The following is a 23269-nucleotide window of genomic DNA, read 5'->3' as shown; positions in this document are numbered from 1 at the left end:
GCCTAAGAATGCCCATCTGGTTTCACCATCCTTATCCACCCAAACCTGTATTTCCGAAACTAGACCCATCAAAATTTAGGCAGCATCCAACTTGGAGAAATTGCCCCTTCCCTCTCAACATCATAGCATATCTCCTTCCAACTTCTATTCATATCTGAGCTAGAATAGAATTTGAAGGAAGATAGAACCTTCACACAAGATATGGCAATGGAGATGATCTTGGTGATCAATGTAAAAAGAAGTCTTTTGGATCGGTTATTGAAAAGCCTTGGATTTATTTCCTTCCATAGGAACCATATTGAGGCAATCATAGTCAATCTCCATAATATTCTTCCGTTTGAGGTTTGAGGGCGGGAATTGAGTATCAACTTTCCAAAAGTGTACCAATGGGCTAGGAAAAACCCAGGACATCCCAAAAACTTGTCTAAGATCCGTCACCACACCTCCCTAGACTGGGGGCAATGAATCAAAACGATGGTCTTCTGATTTGCAATTTCTGACACATAAGGCACAATGATCAATAATCCACATCTCACAGTTACAGAGATGATCTACCGTAAGGATCTTATCCTAAAAAGTTGTCCACCCAAAAGCTCGAATTGATATTTCCACCCACTTATGGAAAATCAGTTCCTTGTAAAATCATTTCCCTTTCCTATTTTCTTGTCATCTTAAAGAGATTTATTCTTTTTTTAATATATGATACAATTGACTTATTTTAAAGAAAAAGCGGAAATATCATTTCACACTTGATCTGTTGGTACCACTAACAAAGGAAAATTATGTAGGCTGTCCAAGTGGGAAACATCTTTGCTAAGGGTGTCAATTTTGGCTCGGGCTCGGAAGCTCGCTTGAGCTCGGCTCGGAAAAAGCTCGGCTCGAGCTCGGCTCGAATCCTTAACGAGCCGAGCAGAGCCGGCTGTCCAGGCTCGTTAAGCTTAACGAGCCGAGCCCAAGATAGGCCAGGCTCGGCTCGGCTCGTTAAGCATTTAATATATTTAAATATATATGTTATATATTAATATATACACTAAAAGGATTGTCCAGGGAGTGAAAGGGAGAGGCAAAATATGTCACTTCTTTTTTGGAACCCCATTTGTTACTTGGACCACCCCCCGTAGTGTAAAAAGAGTAGTCGAATTATACTAGATAGGGCTGTCCAGGGAAGATGAGGGGTGTGAACTTAATATAACAAAAGCTCGTTAAGGCTCGCGAGCCTGGCCGAGCCGAGCCCGAGCCTGGTTCGAGCCCGAGCCCGATGAGCTTTGGAGCTTAACGAGCCGAGCCTGGCCAAGCTCTGCTCGTTTACACCCCTAATCTTTGCAAATCCATATGTGATAAGAGCAAGCATGCTCTGCAAATGGAATACTGGCTGATGTGCATATTGTGTGCCACGTTTATCTCGTGCCACATTTGGCGGCATGATGAAGCCAAATTTAATTTTAATTTTTGCACAACTGATTTTTCACGTCGTACATCTATGACAGTAAACATTTATATGCTAAATTTCCTTTTTTTCCCCCCCTGTTTTTAGGGAAATGATTTCAGCACAACTATGTTTTGATACATGTGCTCATGTATCTTGTCTTTTAGCATTTAATTGTCACTAATTGATTTTTGGGGACCGTAAAATTCGTTTTACAGCTCTTTAAATATAAAAGACAAGAAACATAAGCGTCATGTATCAAAACATATATTTGTGTTGAAATCATTTCCCTTTTTATTTTTTGGGAAATGTTATCAGCACTACTGTATTTTGATGAGGGCACTCTCACTTTATTAAAAGTGTGGCATGGCCCGCACCACATGATAATCCAAACCGTCCATTAGATGGGCCACAGCCGTAAAAGGTTGTGTCCCAAAAATCATTTCCATAGGTTGATCCTAACCCTCTGATCTATAGAGGGTTAGATCAACTCATCAACCCTCAAACATTCAGATCGGAGGGCTAGGATCAACCTATGGAAATGATTTTTGGGGCCCAACCTATTTAGGCTGTGGCCCATCTAATGGACGGTTTAGATCATCCTGTAGTGCGGGTCGTACCATACTTTTAATAAAGTGAGGAGTGCCCGCATCAAAATACAGTAGTGCTGATAACATTTCCCTTTTCTTTGTATCTTGTTAATATTTGTGTATTGTGAGGTGTTGTGTATTGGTTGTTGCCCAATATGAAACGAGGTAGGTCTCAAGTCACCATAAGCCGGAGTGGATGCCTTAACTACAGCGATGGGTGCGCACATGCGAACATAGTTAACAAAACGTGATTTGGCAAAAGAAGGGGACTGGAAAAATTCGAGTTTAAGACAGTATTGGTTCAATAAAAAAGTAGTTAAAAAATGGAAACACATGTTTAAAATTTTGTTATTTACAAAATATACGGTAGTAAAGTTGGAAAGTTGGCCAGCGTTTGATACATTTTAAACACATTTCAAACATTTTGCTCAAATAAGGAGTATTATAAAAGCTCTAGTATTAAACGGCAAGCTAATAAAACATGTTTTTTTTTTTAAATGCCATTTAAAATAGAGTTTTGCTAACTATGGGTGCGAAAGGGCTCCACATTGGGGCGTTCCATGTTTCACATGCTGGGGTATTTGACATAAACATAGTAATTTTTAACCGAATTGATTTGTAGAAACTCAACTCAACTCATCTCAACAAAGCCTTTGTCCCAAACTAGTATGAATCCTTTGGAAAAAATTCATGAAAAAGGTAAAAGGAATCTACACGGCTCTAATCCTAGATCTAGTTGGGTTCTTCTACATGGGTCATTTTCTTCCGTTCTATCCTATCCAAGGTCATGTTCTCTGTTATGTTTCTAGCTATCAAGTCTTTTCTCACTGTTTCTACCCAAGTTGTTTTCTGTCTGCCCCTACCTCTTTTTACTCCATCAATTTGTCACGAGTCGTCTTTTCTCACTGGAGCATCCAAAAGCCTACGTTGCATATGTCCAAACCATCTTAAGAGGTGCTGTCTCATCTTCTTCTCAATTGGAGCCACCCCCACCTTTTTACGAATGTCTTCATTTTTAATTCTATCTAGCCTTGTGTGGCCGTACATCCATCTAAGCATTCACATCTCCGCTACACTCATCTTATGCACATGGTGCTTCTTGGTCACCCAACATTCTGAGCCGTACAGCATGGCTGGCCTCACAGTTGTCTTACAAAACTTTCCCTTCAACTTGGTAGGGATTTTACGGTCGCACAGAACTCCTGAGGCAAGCTTCCACTTCAACCAACCTGCTCTTATTCTATGGTTAACATCATCTTCAATCTCTCATTCCTTATGTAAAATTGAACCAAGATAGCGAAAGATATCCCTCTTAGGTATCTCTTGTCCAATCAAATTTACTACATCCTGATCCCGCCTCCTTACATTATTTAAGTTGCATTCCATATATTCTGTCTTAGTCCTACTCAGTCTAAAACCTTTAGATTCCAAAGTAGTTCTCCATAACTCTAATTTAATAGTTACTCATGCTTTGGTTTCGTCGATTAATGCTATGTCATCTGCAAATAACATACACCACGGCACTTCATCCTGGATACCCTCCGTAAGCTCATCCATAACTAGCGTAAAAAGATAAGTGCTTAGAGCTGATCCTTGATGCAATCCTATTATAATTGGAAACTCAATAGACGTTCCATCTGTGGTTCTATATTGATTTGTAGAAAACTAATGAAAAATTAGGGCATCATTTACTTCATCGAAAAAGAATTTCGAAAGCTTTTTCTCATGGAAATTGAATTTTCCAAGGTTTGGAAACCCATTTTCTTAGGTAAAAGTTTTTCTGCTAAAAATATTTCATCGATAAACCTTGAAAAAAACAACCCAAGTGTGGTACCCTGATCCCGCGAGAGGGGTGGGGCGCGAGCCGCCGCGCTCTCTCTCTTGGTCTCTCGTACCCACGCGATTGGCGTGTGCATTTTAATGTTGATTTGAATTAATCTTTCCTGTGAACTTGGGATCACTAAGGCAATCCGAATTCCACACGAAAGAGACTGACAGAGTCGCCACCTAGATGTGGGATCTAGGACCCGTAATTAACCAGAAATCTAGACTCGCTACCTGGTTACGAGAATGGAAGGTATGGGGAGTTATCCGCCACATGCACCATTCCTGCCCGATAATCGGTCTTCGATTCCAAAAGCTAATTCTTTTAAATTTATTTTAAATGGCTCATTCAACTCTATGTTAATGTGCGAACTAAGTGACATGCATCCTATGATCTAATTTCAATGTGAATCCTAAATGTGTATCTTGATTTATTAATTTGTCTGGATTCAATCTAAGTGAAAGTTCTCCTAAAATTCTAATTTCATGGAAAGTCCTAAGTGATTTGATTAAGCATTTACAAGAAAATTAATATACAAAACACCACAATTTGTTTGTGGTGCCGACTCGCGGGTGGTATGCCATCAGACATCCAAGCTGCCTACGTACCCAAGCCTCACTGGGATCAGAGTCGACGTAGTTCGGTGTACCTAAGCTAAGTTACATATGCCTAACTCAACTAAGACACCGACCTAGACGGGATTGACTGTTTCAACAGTTTTAGGAGAAGTTATTTAATTCAAGTTGAAGATTTTATTATCTTAGGATTTCATCTAAGATGCTATATGATTCTCATCTAAATGCAAATGGTCCCTTAGACTAATGCAGGTTTGCCTTACATCCTAGTTTACTAGGCTTGTCCTAGGGAAAGATTGGGTGACTAGTGTAACTAGACCTATGGCACGGTTGCTATACATAGCAAGCGTCCGTGATGAGGCCGGACTCCTAACTCTAGGACTCCCTAAAACTTAGGACACGACACGACACCGGTGTTCCTAAATTGGGCTCTAAGGGTCCTTACGACGGAAACCGTGATCCAACGGTTCTGAAAGACACAAGACAAATCGATTTAAATTCTCGAGGTTAGTGAAAAAAGGGATGGAAGAGATGATGAAATAGTGTGAGGGAATGAGAAAGATAGAGAAAGGTGCGACTGAACTTGGGAGTGCCAAATTGCCTACGTACCCCGCGATGGGGATCAAGCCACACGTAGTTCCGCTGGGGAGGTTGCTTGGATTTTGGAAAACAGGATTGGTATTTGGATCAGGAATCGGGTTTGTATTTGAGCATTGGACTTGAGATTCAGAAACATTGATTTAGCAATGGGATTTTGGAATTGGGAATTTGCATCAAAGAATTGAGCATACAGGAATCATCAAGGGTTTGAATTTTGGGAATTCAAAATGGGCGGGCTTATGAGATTCGGCCAAATGGATTCAAACATGCGACTCAGATTGTGTTGGGATATGACTTGGTTAGGCAAAAGGGAGGAAGTTCTATTAGGTGTAAAAGGGCATTAGTAGAATAGGGGAATGACTCGGTTGTGACATGGAAGGCCGCAACTTGGTCGAATGCGACTCGGTTGCATTGGGATGGGTTGATTAAGGAATTGGATTGAGTCAACTAAGGGGAGAGTCCAATTAGTTAAAGAGGTTGAGCATACTCGACTAGAGAGTTGGGTCAACTCGACTAGGGAGGTTGGCTAGAGTTGACTCAGTTGAGCTGGGTTGGGATCCCACTTGGTTGGATTGTATTGGGGCGATTTGACTTAAGCTGCAGGTGGCCTGGCTGGGTTAGATTTAATGTAACCAAATTTATGGATAAATGGTGTGCCTCAGTGAGTGGACAAAGGTATGGCTTGGGTTGATGTGTGGCTATGGTTATAGGGTTTAAGGCTTATGGGTATGGGGTTTAGTGAGTCGGGTCTAAGTTAGGAGCAAACCCGAGACTAGCCATGGTCTAACCAGGAGGAAGCAGGGTACAAACCAGGGTGCGGACCAGGGTGCACCAGGGTGCGAACCAGCAGGGAACCAGGGTGCGAACCAGCAAGGGAACCAGGGTGCAACCAGCATCGAACCTGGGTGCAACCAGCAGCGAACCTGGGTGCAACCAGGGTCTAACCAGAGGCTAACCAGGGGGAACCAGGGTGTGAACCAGGGTGCGAACCAGCAGGGAACCAGGGTGCGAACCAGCAGGGGAACCTGGGTGCAACCAGCAGCGAACCTGGGTGCAACCAGGGTCTAACCAGAGGCTAACCAGGGGGAACCAGGGTGTGAACCAGGGTGCGAACCAGAGTACAACCAGGGGCTGGCCAGGGTGCGAACCAGGGTGCGAATTAGTAGGGAACCAGGGTGCGAACCAGCAGGGGAACCAGGGTGCGAACCAGCAGGGAACCAGGGTGCAACCAGCATCGAACCTGGGTGCAACCAGCAACGAACCTGGGTGCAACCAGGGTCTAACCAGAGGCTAACCAGGGGGAACCAGGGTGTGAACCATTAGGGAAAAATAAAAATGAAGATAAGATGGGTTAAGAGAAGAGGGAAACATGTATAACTTCAAAGTCTACCATCAAGAAGAATATGATTAAGGATTGATCCTAGATGCTTCCTAACATGGTTTTTCTTTTAAAGTAAAAGATATGCATGAAAGCAGACCCTACATAGAATTGAAATAAATGCCTACCTCTTTGAAAATCCACTTTGTGTTTGATTTTTCTTTGATGTTAATTCCTTGAAGATGATTCCTTGCTTGATAATGACTGCTTTTGATATATATCACCCAACGTATAAAATCACCCGATCCGGCAAGGATGGCCGAACCCTTGAAGAGATGAGGGAGAGGGATGAATTTTCTAAGAGAGGGGTTCCTTTTCTTCTTCTCTTGGATGGTGGGATGAGAGGGTATTTATAGGAGAATGGGATAGGAGGTTAGGTGAGGTTAGGTGAGGTTAGGTAAGGTTAGGTGAGGTTAGGTGAGGTTAGGTGAGGTTTGAATGGTTAGGATGAGAGGAGAGGTTAGGTGAGGTTAGGTGAGGTTTGGATGGTTAGGATGAGAGGAGAGGTTAGGTGGTTTTGGATGGTTAGACCCAGGTCAAGATCTGCCATTGATCTAACGATTTACGGAAATCGGGTCTCGGAATGGAATCAGGGTCCGGGCTATGAAGTGACCCTAGCTTATTTTGTCCCGATTGATGATCCGTAATGTCAGATCAAGATATTAATGACCTAAAACATATAAATCAATGATAGAGGGGGTTCTCACATGGATTTAACACACTAAATTCACCAATCAGGGTATTTTTCAATTTTTCGGATCTAATCATCTCACCAGGTACATCTCTTTATCATTTTGTTTTTTTCAAAAAATTTGAGGATGCATACTTTACCAATGAAATTCTACGGATCAATATATTAGGTTATTGTTGGTTAAAGTAAAGCAAAATGTGGGTGTCTACAGATGCCCCTCTTTGGTAGAGACGACGTAGTCATCGAATACCAAAGTCAAAATGACAGAACCATTTTGCGTAGCTTTAATCGACAAATGACTCCCTAGACATAATGCAACCTACTATAATGCAAGACCCTAGATGAAATCCTAGAATAAAAAAACTCGATGCGGCGCCGTTCACAAACGGGCAATTTAGAGAATGAGATATCATTTTCGAATGGATTCTGAAGGGAAAGGACAAAGATCGTTCTCAAACAGTTTTTAGAAGGAGATGAGACGCCGCTCACAAGCGAGTTCAACGAGGATAAGAAGCATTCCCAAATGGACTTGGACAATGAGGCACCGTTCACAAACGGCCTCAAGGAGGATAGAAAACCATTCACAAATGGACTCGAGAAAAGAGGCACCGTTCACAAACGGGCTCAAGGAGAAGACAAGACCATTCACAAATGGACTCGAGAAATGAGGCACCGATCACAAACGGGCTCAAGGAGGACGATACCATTCACAAATGGATTCGAGAAAAGAGGCACCGTTCACAAACGGGCTCAAGGAGAAGACAAGACCATTCACAAATGGACTCGAGAAATGAGGCACCGTTCACAAACGGGCTCAAGGAGGACGATACGATTCACAAATGGATTCGAGAAAAGAGGCACCATTCACAAACGGGCTCAAGGATAAGACAAGATTATTCACAAATGGACTCGAGAAATGAGGCACCATTCACAAACGGGCTCAAGGAGAAGATGAGACCATTCACAAATGGACTCAGAGAATGAGACACCGTTCACAAACGGGTTCAAGGAGAAGACGAGACCATTCACAAATGGACTCAAAAAAATGAGGCACCGTTCACAAACGGGCTCAAGGAGAAGACGAGACCATTCACAAATGGACTCGAGAAAAGAGGCACCGTTCACAAACGGGCTCAAGGAGAAGACAAGACCATTCACAAATGGACTCGAGAAATGAGGCACCGTTCACAAACGGGCTCAAGGAGAAGATGAGACCATTCACAAATGGACTCAGAGAATGAGACACCGTTCACAAACGGGTTCAAGGAGAAGACGAGACCATTCACAAATGGACTCAAAAAAATGAGGCACCGTTCACAAACGGGCTCAAGGAGAAGACGAGACCATTCACAAATGGACTCGAGAAAAGAGGCACCGTTCACAAACGGGCTCAAGGAGAAGACAAGACCATTCACAAATGGACTCGAGAAATGAGGCACCGTTCACAAACGGGTTCAAGGAGGACAATACCATTCACAAATGGATTCGAGAAAAGAGGCACCATTCACAAACGGGCTCAAGGATAAGACAAAACCATTCACAAATGGACTCGAGAAATGAGGCACCGTTCACAAACGGGCTCAAAGAGGACACGAGACCATTCACAAATGGACTCAGAAAATGAGGCACCGTTCACAAACGGGCTCAAGGAGAAGATGAGACCATTCACAAATGGACTCAGAGAATGAGACATCGTTCACAAACGGGTTCAAGGAGAAGACGAGACCATTCACAAATGGACTCGAGAAATGAGACCCTGTTCACAAACGGGCTCGAAGAATTTAGAGATTTTTTATGAACTTGAATTTGACGTAGGATTGGATTTTTTATTTTTTTTTTAATTAAGGATTTGGATTTGATAAATTTTTTTATTTTTGGAAAATGAGGTACCGTCCGCAAACGGGCTCAAGGAGAAGATGAGACCATTCACAAATGGCCTTGAGAACAGAGTCACCGTTCACAAACGGGCTCAAAGAGGACATGAGAGCATTCACAAATGGACTCAGAGAATGAGACACCGTTCACAAACGGGTTCAAGGAGAAGACGAGATCATTCACAAATGGACTCAAGAAATGAGGCACCTTTCACAAAAGGGCTCAAAGAGGACATGAGATTTTTCATGAACTTGAATTTGACGTAAGATTGGATTTGTTTGAATCGGGGATTGGATTTGATGAATTTTTTATTTTTGGGAAATGATGTACCGTCCGCAAACGGGCTCAAGGGGAAGACGAGACCATTCACAAATGGCCTCGAGAAAAGAGGCACCGTTCACAAACGGGCTCGAAGAATTTAGAGGTTTTCATGAATTTGAATTTGACGTAGAAATGGATTTGATGAATTTTGGATTTTTTTTTTTTTTTTTGTTTTTTTTTTTTTTTTTGAACTCAATGAAATCGGGGACATTATAGATCGTGCCCAGTAAAGATATTGGAAACCAAGACTTTGACGAATGATGAGACGACCAACCTTATGAACGAAGAACCATTAGTAACAAGAATGGATTAGGAACACTTTTATGAAACTTCAACAAGATTTTTCTCAATGAGACTGTTGGTCTTGTCTTCTGGGGATTTTGATAACTGAAACCTTGAACAAGACATTTGAGATTGGTAATTTAGAACAATGGCTCTCTTGGATATAATCATGGAAAAGTGGGATTTGCCTCTTGACAGGTGTTTAGATAAACATTTCTTGACCAGGATAGTGTTTAACAAACTGGAAGGAGATTCCGAATTTTAATGGTTCATCTTTCTGAGAAATTGGCTCAACCACCATTGCATCTGGGGCTCTTCCAAGCTTAAGGTGCCTTCCTGAGGTATGATCTTTTTACGGAAGCTGGGCTTTCTGATGTTTCTACTTCTGAACTCTTCTGAGTTGATCTTCTTTGAAATGTAGCTGTTTGACTAGATTCTTGAACCCTTTCAGGTATAATTGCAGGGAGCTGCCTAGGCCGGGCCTCCTTCACCAAGACAGTTACATCATTTGGACATAGGAACGACGATTGACTCTTTCTAAAGAGAAAACTTAGATGAAAGGCACTACTCAAAGGATTGAGCAGCCCTGAAGGAGTGAACTTAGAATAACAAAGATTGACTGACTATACTGACAAACACAGTGATGCTTCTGACTTAGTTAACGTTTTATTTGGTAAATCTATCATTTCAAGGAATTTATTTTTTTTTTTTTTTGAAATCGTAAACACTGGACTTCTTCCTCGAAACAGTAATGCCTCAAGAATTTAATTACGACCCCTAAGATTGCTTAGCTTCAATGCCCCCAGTTTTGAGGATATCACTTGAATTTGCTTGAACTTCAGTTGATCTTCAGTCTTGATACCGGCTGTTGCCTTCTTATACTGATTCTCTTACCGTGACCAAGTCACCTCTTCAGGGTTTTTAACTTGGCGGACCGCGCTAGCCCTAACTTTTGCCTGAACCACCTTTCTAGGTTTTCGATCCAGCAGGCTATCCCCTTAGCTTTTGCCTAAGCCGCCCTTTCGGGTTTTCAACTTAGCAGGGGAATGATCTTAAATTTTGCCTAGACCGCCCTTTCAGGTTTTCAGTCTAGCAGATCTTCAAACTCCGTTATTTTTCTTATTCATCATCATTTCATTTTTTTATTGTATCTCAGGACCTAGCTCATTAGTTCTGAACACCAGAAGGACTTTTATAGGTAGGATAGGGCTTTTCAAAGAATGGCTTAAGGCTCAACAAAGATTTCGACCGAACCTGTGAACATGTCGCCTACATATCCCAAGGTAGGAATCAGGTCGTGTGTAGTTCAGGGCGAATGCCCCTAGTTTGAAGATAAATTGTTTGATTTTTTTTTCCTTTTTTCTTTTCTTTCTGGAACAATTAACTTCTCTTCTTTTGGAACTTGTCCCTCTCTTTTTTTTTTTTGAAAGGATTGAATTTCTTTTCCTTTTTGAATCGACCGAACTCGGTTCAACCGAGTTGCCTACGTACCCCAGTATAGGGATCAGGTCTCGCGTAGTTCGGGGAAATGCCCCTGGTTTGATGGGTTTTCAAGAAAATTTTATTCAGGCTCGAAGGGTTTGCAAACCGGTATTCTTTTGACATTGGGTTCTGATTTTGGGATTTAATCGGCCAAAGGAGGCCTTTCGATGTTCAGATTGGGAATCGATCTGGGTTACTAGAGTCCGTCTGGTAGTGATTATTTTTTTCTTTTTTTCTTTTTCTTTTTTTGTTGTTTTTTTTTTTTTCACGGAGTTTGACGGCATTTCCAGGTAAGAGATAATGGATCTTCTTTTTCCAAGATTCTAAAGCGTGCTTTAGACTTTCATAGAGCGAAACTTGTTCTTTGACATCCTCCATCTATGGATTCGTACTCTTGATATCTGATGATCACTTTTCAATGCTTGCTCTTGAACTTCTTATCTTGAATTTGTTGGCTTTATGTTATGAATTTGAGAACCAAGGTCATTGATTGAAAATATGAAAGTTGTTTCCACTCTATGCCCCTTGTATAGCATATATCTTCTCACTTTCTTCATTTTCTTTGAGCTTTCCATCCATGTCTTGCCCCTGGTATCGGTTGTAGCTTTTCTAGACAATCTTCTTATTCTTGAAATAATTTTATCAATTCTTCACACTCTTCAGAGGGTAATGTATTTTCAATCGGCATTCACTGAATCAAAGTTTCAGTGCCAATGTTTATCATTTCAATTTCATCTTTGAAAGGTTGGGATTGGCGCTCCTCCTCTTGTTCAAGTAATTGCTGACTCAAGTGGAGTTTCGTCAATTTTGTTCGCATTTGAGGAGGGAGTCTTACTTTAAGATCAGAAGCATACTTAAGAAACAGACACAAGTGAATTACATTAAGGATTTGGAACTGAAATTTTTATTTAAAGAAAAGCTATTACATTTGACGACCTATCCTGAACATGCTCAGGATTCACAACTCTAAAGAGAAACAGAAGATAACTTGCCTGGACTAGGCATTGACCTTGAACTGTAAGACCGGACTCAATAATTATACTGACCATGATGACTGACTCAACATAAAATAGTAAGTGACTAAAACTTTAACTGCTGCAACTGTTTGGCGTTGAAGGCTCGGCGAAGGCTGGCTCGTATCGGGATAGCAGCTACTAGAACATCTCCACTGTCTGCATCTTCCTCTTCTTCAAAAGGTTCCGACCCAGACGTTTCAAAGGTAGGTTCTAAGGCACAGATAAGAGTGAGAGGATCAAATTTTGGGTCCCCTATGGTTATAGCATTAACAGCAGCAGCAGGGTTTGCATGACCAGGTAATGAGTTATCAGGTTTTGGCTCGAACACAAGATCTTTGTTGTCGAGCAACCTCTGGATCCTGAATTTTAGGGCAATGCAATTATCAGTGAGATGGCCGGAATTTCTATGGTATTCGCAGTGTTGATCTGTTCGCCAATTTGCTGGTAAAGGATTGGGAAGAGCCCTAATGTCGGGCAGGATTATGCGACCTGAGGCTAGACACTCCTTGAGTATCTCAGATGGTGGAAGAGGGAGAGGGGTAAATTTTGTCTGGGCCTGTGGTCGAGGTGCGACAGCAGGTTGGGTATAGTCCATCACCATGGGGTTCTGAGATTTGGAAGGCTGAGGATTGGAGCGGGAAAGGTTATTAATTTCAGCTGATGGAGACTTCCTGAATTCTCTGGTATTCGGGTTACTTCGGTTGAATACACCTTGAGCCATAGCCTCCTCTATTTGGGTGCCTGCCACGATAAAGTGTTTGAAGTCCGGATAATACTGCAACGACATGTGATATTGGAGTTTGGGGGAAATATTTTTCATGATTATCTGGACCTGTTCTTCCTCAGACGGGCGCTCCATCATCTGAGCTGCTACTCTCCTCCATCTTTTCACAAAAATCAGAAAGGATTCCCTCGAGTCTTGCTTTGTTCTCTCTAAATCCTTTCTGGTGATTTCTGTCCCATCATCATATTTGAACTGCCTGATGAATTGCTCGCCGATATCCTTCCATGTCCTGTAACGAGTCTTGTCCAAGACCATGAACCATCTCCTAGCAACCTTGGTTAAGGAAACTGGGAACAATTGAGCCATTTGCTCAGGAGATAAGCCCTGAGGCTGACACATAATGGTGAACATTTGCAAATGTGTGATTGGACAACCCACACCATCATATTTGTCGAAATCGGGCATTTGAAAATTGGCAGGAAGGCGGATTTCGGGAAATAGAGTAAGATCACTGGGATTGAAACCACCCTGGTCTTGAAACTGAATGTCTTGAACTTTCCTGGTAAGAGTCTCTAATTTCTCCATAACAGACTTATCAACCATGAACTGAGAAGGCCTACTGCGATTCTCGCTATATTGCTCTTTTTCCAAATCTTCTTCGGTTTTATCATGGATATTGATGAACACTGGATGGGCAGGTGCTATTGAAGTAGCTGCTTGGTGCATAGGCCCTTTATCCTTGGACAACGATGGTCCCAACTTTTCAGAAAGCTGAGCCTTGATAACTTGGTTTTCTTCTTTGAGTTCTTGAAGCTGCTGGAGAATTAAGGTAAGAGTATCGGTAATTGCAGCAGGTGGAAGGCCATCTTGGTTATCTGCCATTGGTGAGGATGAGAAAGAAGGAGACGCTGGGGTTCTCAGAGAGGATGGTAGAGAGACAGAATTCCTCTCCAATCGTGAAGATACCCGAACCCAAGGAGCAGTGGGGTTAGCTATTGTGCCAACTTCCTGTGATGGAAATAATGAACACGAGGTATATGAGCTTGACATTCATGGAGTGTTCATTCTCAATGACTAAAACAAAGATTACTCATTTAAGCAAGTAATTGGGACAATAGAGTGAATCCCAAAAGACCAAGATATGACAATGATAATAAAATCGTATAAGGAAATGCCCCTAGTTCATGGATCATGAGAGTGAACTCTGAAGGACTTAGCAAAATATTCTCGAAGAAGGTTGTCCTTAGAGTAAGAAAGACTAAGAGTACAAGCAAGATTGGATCATCTGGACCAGGCATGATCAGATCATGAGATTGCATAATCGAAAGATTGTGAGATTGTGCTCCTGCCAGTTAGGGGATGGCATGAAGATACGATCGAATCGTATGGCAGAAGAATGAAAGACGCACGATCAAGAGATTAGATGAGATAGCATAGGATTGCTTTCAACGGATAGATCATGAATGACTAATCCTATGAGATCTTTGGAAATGATGGGATTTATATCCTAACCCAAAGGGAAATTTTTTTTTTTTTTTTTTTTTTCACATTTTATCAGTGTTACCTGAAGGCATCAACCCTAATCCTAATCTATCGGAGTGGAGAGAGAATCTCGACTTATGACTTTGTTCGTGTATCTAAGGACCGATCGTGACCATTGGAAGATGGACCACGGCCTAATCTAGACACCAATGGGTAGGATATCCTAAACTAGGCTCACACACGTGATGCACATGTGTTCGTATACTACATGCATGTGTGGGTTAATCTAGGGGTAAGGCCAAGAGTTCCCTTAGCGCGAATCCCTGTTCGATATACTGTACCAGTGTCCGGCGTATCAGTACGTGAACAAGAGATCCGTTTACGTACCATAAAGGTACTAGGCTAAGGGTGGAATGCTTCTCTAGCACAGAGGCACCAGGTGATGAAATCCCAGTCAACCATGCTAGATAACACTCCGGGTTCCTAAAATAGGACGTGTGTGCACGTGAGATGCAAGAGTTTAGATGCAAGTGATGTAAGTGTGTGCAATATGTTTGCGCAATCTATGATGCCTTCAGGTTTTGTTAAATTAAGTTTGAGTAAAATGTGATGAGAAAATAAAACAAGACAAACTAATCTAACAAGTATAGAGTTTTTATGAGCCATTTAAAATTAAATTCAAATGAATTATCTTTTGAAGTTTTAATGAAGTTAGGTGATCCCCAGCAGAGTCGCCAGACTGTGGTACCCTGATCCCGCGAGAGGGGTGGGGCGCGAGCCGCCGCGCTCTCTCTCTTGGTCTCTCGTACCCACGCGATTGGCGTGTGCATTTTAATGTTGATTTGAATTAATCTTTCCTGTGAACTTGGGATCACTAAGGCAATCCGAATTCCACACGAAAGAGACTGACAGAGTCGCCACCTAGATGTGGGATCTAGGACCCGTAATTAACCAGAAATCTAGACTCGCTACCTGGTTACGAGAATGGAAGGTATGGGGAGTTATCCGCCACATGCACCATTCCTGCCCGATAATCGGTCTTCGATTCCAAAAGCTAATTCTTTTAAATTTATTTTAAATGGCTCATTCAACTCTATGTTAATGTGCGAACTAAGTGACATGCATCCTATGATCTAATTTCAATGTGAATCCTAAATGTGTATCTTGATTTATTAATTTGTCTGGATTCAATCTAAGTGAAAGTTCTCCTAAAATTCTAATTTCATGGAAAGTCCTAAGTGATTTGATTAAGCATTTACAAGAAAATTAATATACAAAACACCACAATTTGTTTGTGGTGCCGACTCGCGGGTGGTATGCCATCAGACATCCAAGCTGCCTACGTACCCAAGCCTCACTGGGATCAGAGTCGACGTAGTTCGGTGCACCTAAGCTAAGTTACATATGCCTAACTCAACTAAGACACCGACCTAGACGGGATTGACTGTTTCAACAGTTTTAGGAGAAGTTATTTAATTCAAGTTGAAGATTTTATTATCTTAGGATTTCATCTAAGATGCTATATGATTCTCATCTAAATGCAAATGGTCCCTTAGACTAATGCAGGTTTGCCTTACATCCTAGTTTACTAGGCTTGTCCTAGGGAAAGATTGGGTGACTAGTGTAACTAGACCTATGGCACGGTTGCTATACATAGCAAGCGTCCGTGATGAGGCCGGACTCCTAACTCTAGGACTCCCTAAAACTTAGGACACGACACGACACCGGTGTTCCTAAATTGGGCTCTAAGGGTCCTTACGACGGAAACCGTGATCCAACGGTTCTGAAAGACACAAGACAAATCGATTTAAATTCTCGAGGTTAGTGAAAAAAGGGATGGAAGAGATGATGAAATAGTGTGAGGGAATGAGAAAGATAGAGAAAGGTGCGACTGAACTTGGGAGTGCCAAATTGCCTACGTACCCCGCGATGGGGATCAAGCCACACGTAGTTCCGCTGGGGAGGTTGCTTGGATTTTGGAAAACAGGATTGGTATTTGGATCAGGAATCGGGTTTGTATTTGAGCATTGGACTTGAGATTCAGAAACATTGATTTAGCAATGGGATTTTGGAATTGGGAATTTGCATCAAAGAATTGAGCATACAGGAATCATCAAGGGTTTGAATTTTGGGAATTCAAAATGGGCGGGCTTATGAGATTCGGCCAAATGGATTCAAACATGCGACTCAGATTGTGTTGGGATATGACTTGGTTAGGCAAAAGGGAGGAAGTTCTATTAGGTGTAAAAGGGCATTAGTAGAATAGGGGAATGACTCGGTTGTGACATGGAAGGCCGCAACTTGGTCGAATGCGACTCGGTTGCATTGGGATGGGTTGATTAAGGAATTGGATTGAGTCAACTAAGGGGAGAGTCCAATTAGTTAAAGAGGTTGAGCATACTCGACTAGAGAGTTGGGTCAACTCGACTAGGGAGGTTGGCTAGAGTTGACTCAGTTGAGCTGGGTTGGGATCCCACTTGGTTGGATTGTATTGGGGCGATTTGACTTAAGCTGCAGGTGGCCTGGCTGGGTTAGATTTAATGTAACCAAATTTATGGATAAATGGTGTGCCTCAGTGAGTGGACAAAGGTATGGCTTGGGTTGATGTGTGGCTATGGTTATAGGGTTTAAGGCTTATGGGTATGGGGTTTAGTGAGTCGGGTCTAAGTTAGGAGCAAACCCGAGACTAGCCATGGTCTAACCAGGAGGAAGCAGGGTACAAACCAGGGTGCGGACCAGGGTGCACCAGGGTGCGAACCAGCAGGGAACCAGGGTGCGAACCAGCAAGGGAACCAGGGTGCAACCAGCATCGAACCTGGGTGCAACCAGCAGCGAACCTGGGTGCAACCAGGGTCTAACCAGAGGCTAACCAGGGGGAACCAGGGTGTGAACCAGGGTGCGAACCAGCAGGGAACCAGGGTGCGAACCAGCAGGGGAACCTGGGTGCAACCAGCAGCGAACCTGGGTGCAACCAGGGTCTAACCAGAGGCTAACCAGGGGGAACCAGGGTGTGAACCAGGGTGCGAACCAGAGTACAACCAGGGGCTGGCCAGGGTGCGAACCAGGGTGCGAATTAGTAGGGAACCAGGGTGCGAACCAGCAGGGGAACCAGGGTGCGAACCAGCAGGGAACCAGGGTGCAACCAGCATCGAACCTGGGTGCAACCAGCAACGAACCTGGGTGCAACCAGGGTCTAACCAGAGGCTAACCAGGGGGAACCAGGGTGTGAACCATTAGGGAAAAATAAAAATGAAGATAAGATGGGTTAAGAGAAGAGGGAAACATGTATAACTTCAAAGTCTACCATCAAGAAGAATATGATTAAGGATTGATCCTAGATGCTTCCTAACATGGTTTTTCTTTTAAAGTAAAAGATATGCATGAAAGCAGACCCTACATAGAATTGAAATAAATGCCTACCTCTTTGAAAATCCACTTTGTGTTTGATTTTTCTTTGATGTTAATTCCTTGAAGATGATTCCTTGCTTGATAATGACTGCTTTTGATATATATCACCCAACGTATAAAATCACCCGATCCGGCAAGGATGGCCGAACCCTTGAAGAGATGAGGGAGAGGGATGAATTTTCTAAGAGAGGGGTTCCTTTTCTTCTTCTCTTGGATGGTGGGATGAGAGGGTATTTATAGGAGAATGGGATAGGAGGTTAGGTGAGGTTAGGTGAGGTTAGGTAAGGTTAGGTGAGGTTAGGTGAGGTTTGAATGGTTAGGATGAGAGGAGAGGTTAGGTGAGGTTAGGTGAGGTTTGGATGGTTAGGATGAGAGGAGAGGTTAGGTGGTTTTGGATGGTTAGACCCAGGTCAAGATCTGCCATTGATCTAACGATTTACGGAAATCGGGTCTCGGAATGGAATCAGGGTCCGGGCTATGAAGTGACCCTAGCTTATTTTGTCCCGATTGATGATCCGTAATGTCAGATCAAGATATTAATGACCTAAAACATATAAATCAATGATAGAGGGGGTTCTCACATGGATTTAACACACTAAATTCACCAATCAGGGTATTTTTCAATTTTTCGGATCTAATCATCTCACCAGGTACATCTCTTTATCATTTTGTTTTTTTCAAAAAATTTGAGGATGCATACTTTACCAATGAAATTCTACGGATCAATATATTAGGTTATTGTTGGTTAAAGTAAAGCAAAATGTGGGTGTCTACACCAAGCTATAGCTTTTTTCTTCGGGGAAATTTTTCTAGTGAAATTTTCTTTCATGGGAAAATGTTTTTTTTCATAATATTTTTTTTTGCGTATCTAAACTTTTTTTTTTTTTTGATGATGTAGGATGTCCCCACCCCCATCGGGAGTAGGACTAGTCCCTACGGATACACGCAATGACCCACTCACCACGTGTATCAGGTAAGTCGGGGGTGGGATTCGAACACTCGTCAACAGGGAGCAAACCCGTGACTTTATGCCAAAGAGCCGACGCCTCGGTGGGTTAAACATGCCCTTGAAGTCTTATAGAAATGTAAAGGGATAACTTGCACAAACATGGCCTAATAAAAATTAAGAGTAAAAAGGAAGATTTTACCGTGCTTTATGAGATAAAGTTAGTTGCTGTAAATCTAATGAAGCCTTGATAACATGGAAGGCTTGGTTCTAGCTTATTGGAAGAGAAAACTAGAAAGTGTCTTCCTAGATTGGGAAAAGGTTATTTTTATCCCCTTTTGTTTGTCATTTTCAAGAAAGACAAACTAACGGGTGTGGAAATGCAGTCATTTTTAGAAATCCAATACAAACAAGGCCTTATGATTTTGAGTCCAAAAGTGATTATCACCTTTGGACTCATATTCATTTCTAAAAATCTAGAAGGAACAGGGCCTTAAGAAACCGATACTCACATTATGCACGCAACAGATGCCTGCGAGCATGCATGAACTTACACATGCCCAGGCACGTGTTTGAACATATTGTCATGCTTTTGTCTAGGTAAACTTTTTTTAATTACTTGTAACATCTTTCCTAGTGTTTTTAATGTGATTGGAGCCACTTTTGTTGATTTTGTGGGTACTTGGGAAAGATAAAATCATTAGCATTCGTCTTAACCTGGAAACAGATACAAAAGGAGGAGATTAGAGCTTGATTTTGTGCCCATTAAGAACCACTTTTGTTGATTTTATGCCTACTTGGGAAAGATGAAATAATTAGCATTCGTCTTAAACTTGAAAACAGAAACAAAAGGAGGAGACGAAAGTTTGGGAGTGTACAAAGAATCCGAAGAAAAGAGCTTCTTTTTGACAAGGGAGGTATGAGAAAAACGGAGGCAAGTACTATAGCCACCTTTTCACAAGGTAGAAGGAAAAAAACGTGGAATTATGCTTAAAACAACCATGCGTGCAATGTTAGAATATGTGAGATCTCATGGTCGGATTGGGTTGAAATTACACCGTTGGATCATCATGGTGGTAGATTAGGCAGTTTGGTTAAAGGGGGTAACCCAGCTAGATTAGGCAACTAGATTTGATTAGTAATTAGGGTAGATTTCATGTTACCTAATTACTAATCAAATCTAGTTGCCTAATCTACCTGGTATACCCCCTTTAACCGAACTGCCTAATCTACGACCATGATGATCCAACGGTGAAATTTCAACCCAATCCGACCATGAGATCTCACATATTCTAACATTGAGCTTCACATTAATTAAAGGTAATCCATCAATAGAACCATTACGAGTGGATTTTTATACTAGAGGAATGCTAGCAACACGCGGTTATATTGAATATGCCCCAGCCTCTAATGCTAAATCCTACAAAACTATTGATACAAAAAATGATAACTGCAAATGAAGAAAACGACTGAGAGAAAGCGAAGTTTAAGATTCTAGAGGACAAAGAAAGAGAAGAAAGACAAACTTTCAGGTAAAGACATGAATATGATAGTTTGATTTTTTATACAAAATCATACACCGTTGGTCCTGTTGTCCATCAACAGATAACCCACATGGTCTCAATCCTTTGCCGAAAGGGCATCCCGTCCGTAAGGTAAGGCTACAAAAATTCAATGGTTCTTTTCTTGGATCAAAGATAATTAAGGATTGATGGATCTATCGGCCAAGATCAGCCAATTTTGTGGGTGCAATGGAAATGGGCCATACTTCCTATTTAGGCTATGGCCCATCTAATATACGGTTTGGATCATCCTATGGTGCGGGCCATACCGTACTTTTAATAAAGTGATGAGTGCCCTCATCAAAATACAGTAGTGCTGATAACATTTCCCTAAAAAAATGTTCCCCTTTTTTATTGCCAAGGCTGACTTTTGTTTGGCCCTTAGTAGAGAATAAAACTGTTCTGAAGCCAAGTTTTGTTCGCTTTGAATAAAACTTGGCTTCTGATCCGTTTGGAGGATGTTCCTCAGACCTACCTAGGGGTGTAAACGAGCCGAGCTTGGCCAGGCTCGGCTCGGCTCGGGCTTGAACTAGGCTCGCGAGCCTTACCGAGCACGGGTTATATTAAGTTCACACCCCTCATCTTCCCTGGACAGCCCTATCTAGTGTAATTTGACTACTTTTTTTACATTATGGGGGGTGGTCCAAGTAACAAATGGGATTCCAAAAATGAAGTGACATATTTTGCCTCCCCCTTTCACTCCCTGGACAACCCTTTTAGTGTATATATTAATAATATATATATATATATATATATATATATATATATATATATATATATTAAATTCTTAACGAGCCTTAATGAGCCGAGCCGAGCCTGGCCTAATCGGGCCAGGCTCGTTAAGCTTAACGAGCCTGGCGAGCCGGCTCGGCTCGGCTCATTAAGGATTCGAGCCGAGCTCGAGCGAGCTTCCGAGCCCGAGCTAAAATTGACACCCTTATCCAGACCTCTTGCTAATAGTGTAATAGCCATGAATTTGATATTTCCACATCCCCTTGCTATTAGAGGGTACTGGAGGAACTTCCTCCAAACTGTTCTAAGCCAAGTTTTGTTCGCTTTCTCATGTAACCGAAGTAAATTTCTGGTCTCTGATCCTTGTCTCGGAAGCTTGTATGTAGTCGGACAAGCCCGAAAGTTACCTCATTGGCAAATTTTAGGCCTATCCTGTAGTCTAGATCACCCCAATGGGTCTATCGTTGCCACGCGATCTTACAGTCTAGATGGCACCTTGACCATTAGAACACACCTACACATGATCATGTGGTCTAGCCCACTTGTGACCGATCGCATCCGATCATCTGAGTTTTTATACGTTGTGTAACGTGAAGACCAGTACTTTTGAAAAAGTACAGTGGCCCCACTTCATAGGATGATCCAAACCGTAAATAACCTGTACCCCATAAATCAACTCCAGTTCTTCAAATAAAAACAAAAAAATCAACTCCATTTCTAGAATGTTATGTTCTTCTACAGATCAGAGGGATAGGACCATCCTATGGAAATGAACTATGGGGTACAGCCTATTTACGTTGTGGCTCAACAAATGAATGATTCGGATCATCTTCTGAAGTGGGCCCCACTGTTTTTTTTTTTTTTTTTTTTTGAAAAATAACGGAATTCAATAGCACTCACCATATAAAATGCCCATTTTACGTCAAAAGAAACAGAGCTCAATGCTTTCTTGATCATCCTTAATCATAGGGGTGGATTTTGTGTTTTTCTCAACAAGAGTGATCATCAATTTTAGGAAATGATACCAGCACAGCTATTTTTCACAATTTCACCCATTTGGATACTTCCCATTTTGTATTTGGATTTGGAATTGAGTTTTGAATACAAATTGACTATATCCGGCAGCTCATGTAGAGGGAGACAGAGAGGGAAGGGGGTGCTTCCTACTGGAGGGGAGAGGTTGAGGAGCAAAGAGGGTGAAGGAAACTGCCAGATTTGTGGATTTCCAATTTCTTATTTCCACAGCAAATTTAGAAATCTGATTTTTTTTCACTGTCAGCTGCTGAATTAGGAATCTAGGAATTTGATCCGATCCAAATTACAATGCAAAAATGGCAGCAAATGTGAGAAATCCAAATCAAAATCTTCTCGGCAACGGGCCCTAAAGCATCTTGTTTCTTGTTATTTAAAGAGTTGTCAAAGGTCATTACAGTTCCTAAAAAGCTGTCGCAAGCCGATTAAAAAAGAAAAGTCAAGCTGAGCTTGGGCAATCTGTAAAACATGGTTGTGCTAATATCATCTCCCTTAATATTTTGATGAACAAGATTGATCTACTGATCAAAGTAATGACGAACCAAAGTCCCGGTAGATGTGCCAACATCATTTTTTGCAAACTTGAAAAGTTGTTGGACAAGAAGTATGAATGAAGATAAGGGAGGGGGCTTTTATTTTACCGAGATTTTTATATGGTGCCCGCTCGGGCACGTACATTGGCGGGGCATCCAACTTGATATTTGATCCAAAAGAAGCCCACTTTTTCAACTTTTTAAGGGGCTGCTTTTGGATCAAATATCAAAGGCAGATGCCCCGCTAGTATAAGAGCGGGCACCATAAAATTTCCCTATTTTACTGCAATATGTAAGGAAATGCAAAGCTTGCATTCATTCTAAACAGAAAGGAAGCTCTTTTCTGCCCCCATGTTTGGTAGAAACAAAATTCTTCCTTGTTAAGAATATTGAGTCTTCTCCAATCACTCTATAAAGAATACGACATTCCCTTCTTTGTTTCTCTGTTCTCCTTTGATTCCTCATTTCCTCACATGTAGTTCATCTAAGAACAATGCGGAAGTCTTCTACTATAAAAAAAAGAAAAAAGAGAGAGAAACAAAAACAAAAAGCTTGTGCATGGGGTGGCGAAAAAGGGTTTTCGCCGGCTTTATGGGTGGGAATCAGAATGCTATAACAAAAGGGTGGGAATCATGTGTAGTTAATATAACAATCTAGATCCGAAAACAACAGGGTGGGAATCAGAATGCAATGCTGTTTAAAAATGTAATCTACTGGCTATCATCTTGACCGTTCTGGGTGGTGCAGAATTTGAAATTTTCATGAAAGTGCTAGAAGGTAGGAATAGTG

The 23269-nt window shown here is 41.8% G+C and overlaps 1 protein-coding gene across 3 annotated transcripts; it reads right to left on the bottom strand.

Annotated features, from left to right (window-relative positions):
• Positions 1-11931: 11931 nt before the first annotated feature.
• LOC143892850 (uncharacterized) lies at positions 11932-18378 on the bottom strand. Of its 3 annotated transcripts, XM_077397758.1 has the most exons (3): positions 17688-18378; positions 16992-17471; positions 11932-13793 (listed from the first exon to the last, which is right to left on the bottom strand). In XM_077397758.1, exon 3 carries the CDS (start codon positions 13665-13667, stop codon positions 12126-12128), a length of 1542 nt encoding a protein of 513 aa, XP_077253873.1. In that variant the 5' UTR covers positions 13668-13793; positions 16992-17471; positions 17688-18378; the 3' UTR covers positions 11932-12125. The 3 variants fall into 3 exon arrangements, with proteins under 3 accessions (XP_077253873.1, XP_077253872.1, XP_077253874.1); XM_077397757.1 differs by having other exon boundaries at positions 16992-18378; XM_077397759.1 differs by lacking the exon at positions 16992-17471.
• Positions 18379-23269: the final 4891 nt, after the last annotated feature.

Source organism: Tasmannia lanceolata, unplaced genomic scaffold (genome assembly GCF_043159265.1).
Source record: "Tasmannia lanceolata isolate RefF3 unplaced genomic scaffold, GAP_Taslan_0.1 ptg000015l, whole genome shotgun sequence".
Classification (NCBI taxonomy): Eukaryota; Viridiplantae; Streptophyta; class Magnoliopsida; order Canellales; family Winteraceae; genus Tasmannia; species Tasmannia lanceolata.
Note: the sequence above shows the minus strand (reverse complement) of the source record. Positions and strands in the feature narration are given on the sequence as shown.

Bases quoted from the DNA above. Each gene is read 5' to 3' on its own strand.
- LOC143892850 (XM_077397757.1), bottom strand. From the start codon at position 13,667: ATGGCAGATAACCAAGATGGCCTTCCACCTGCTGCAATTACCGATACT.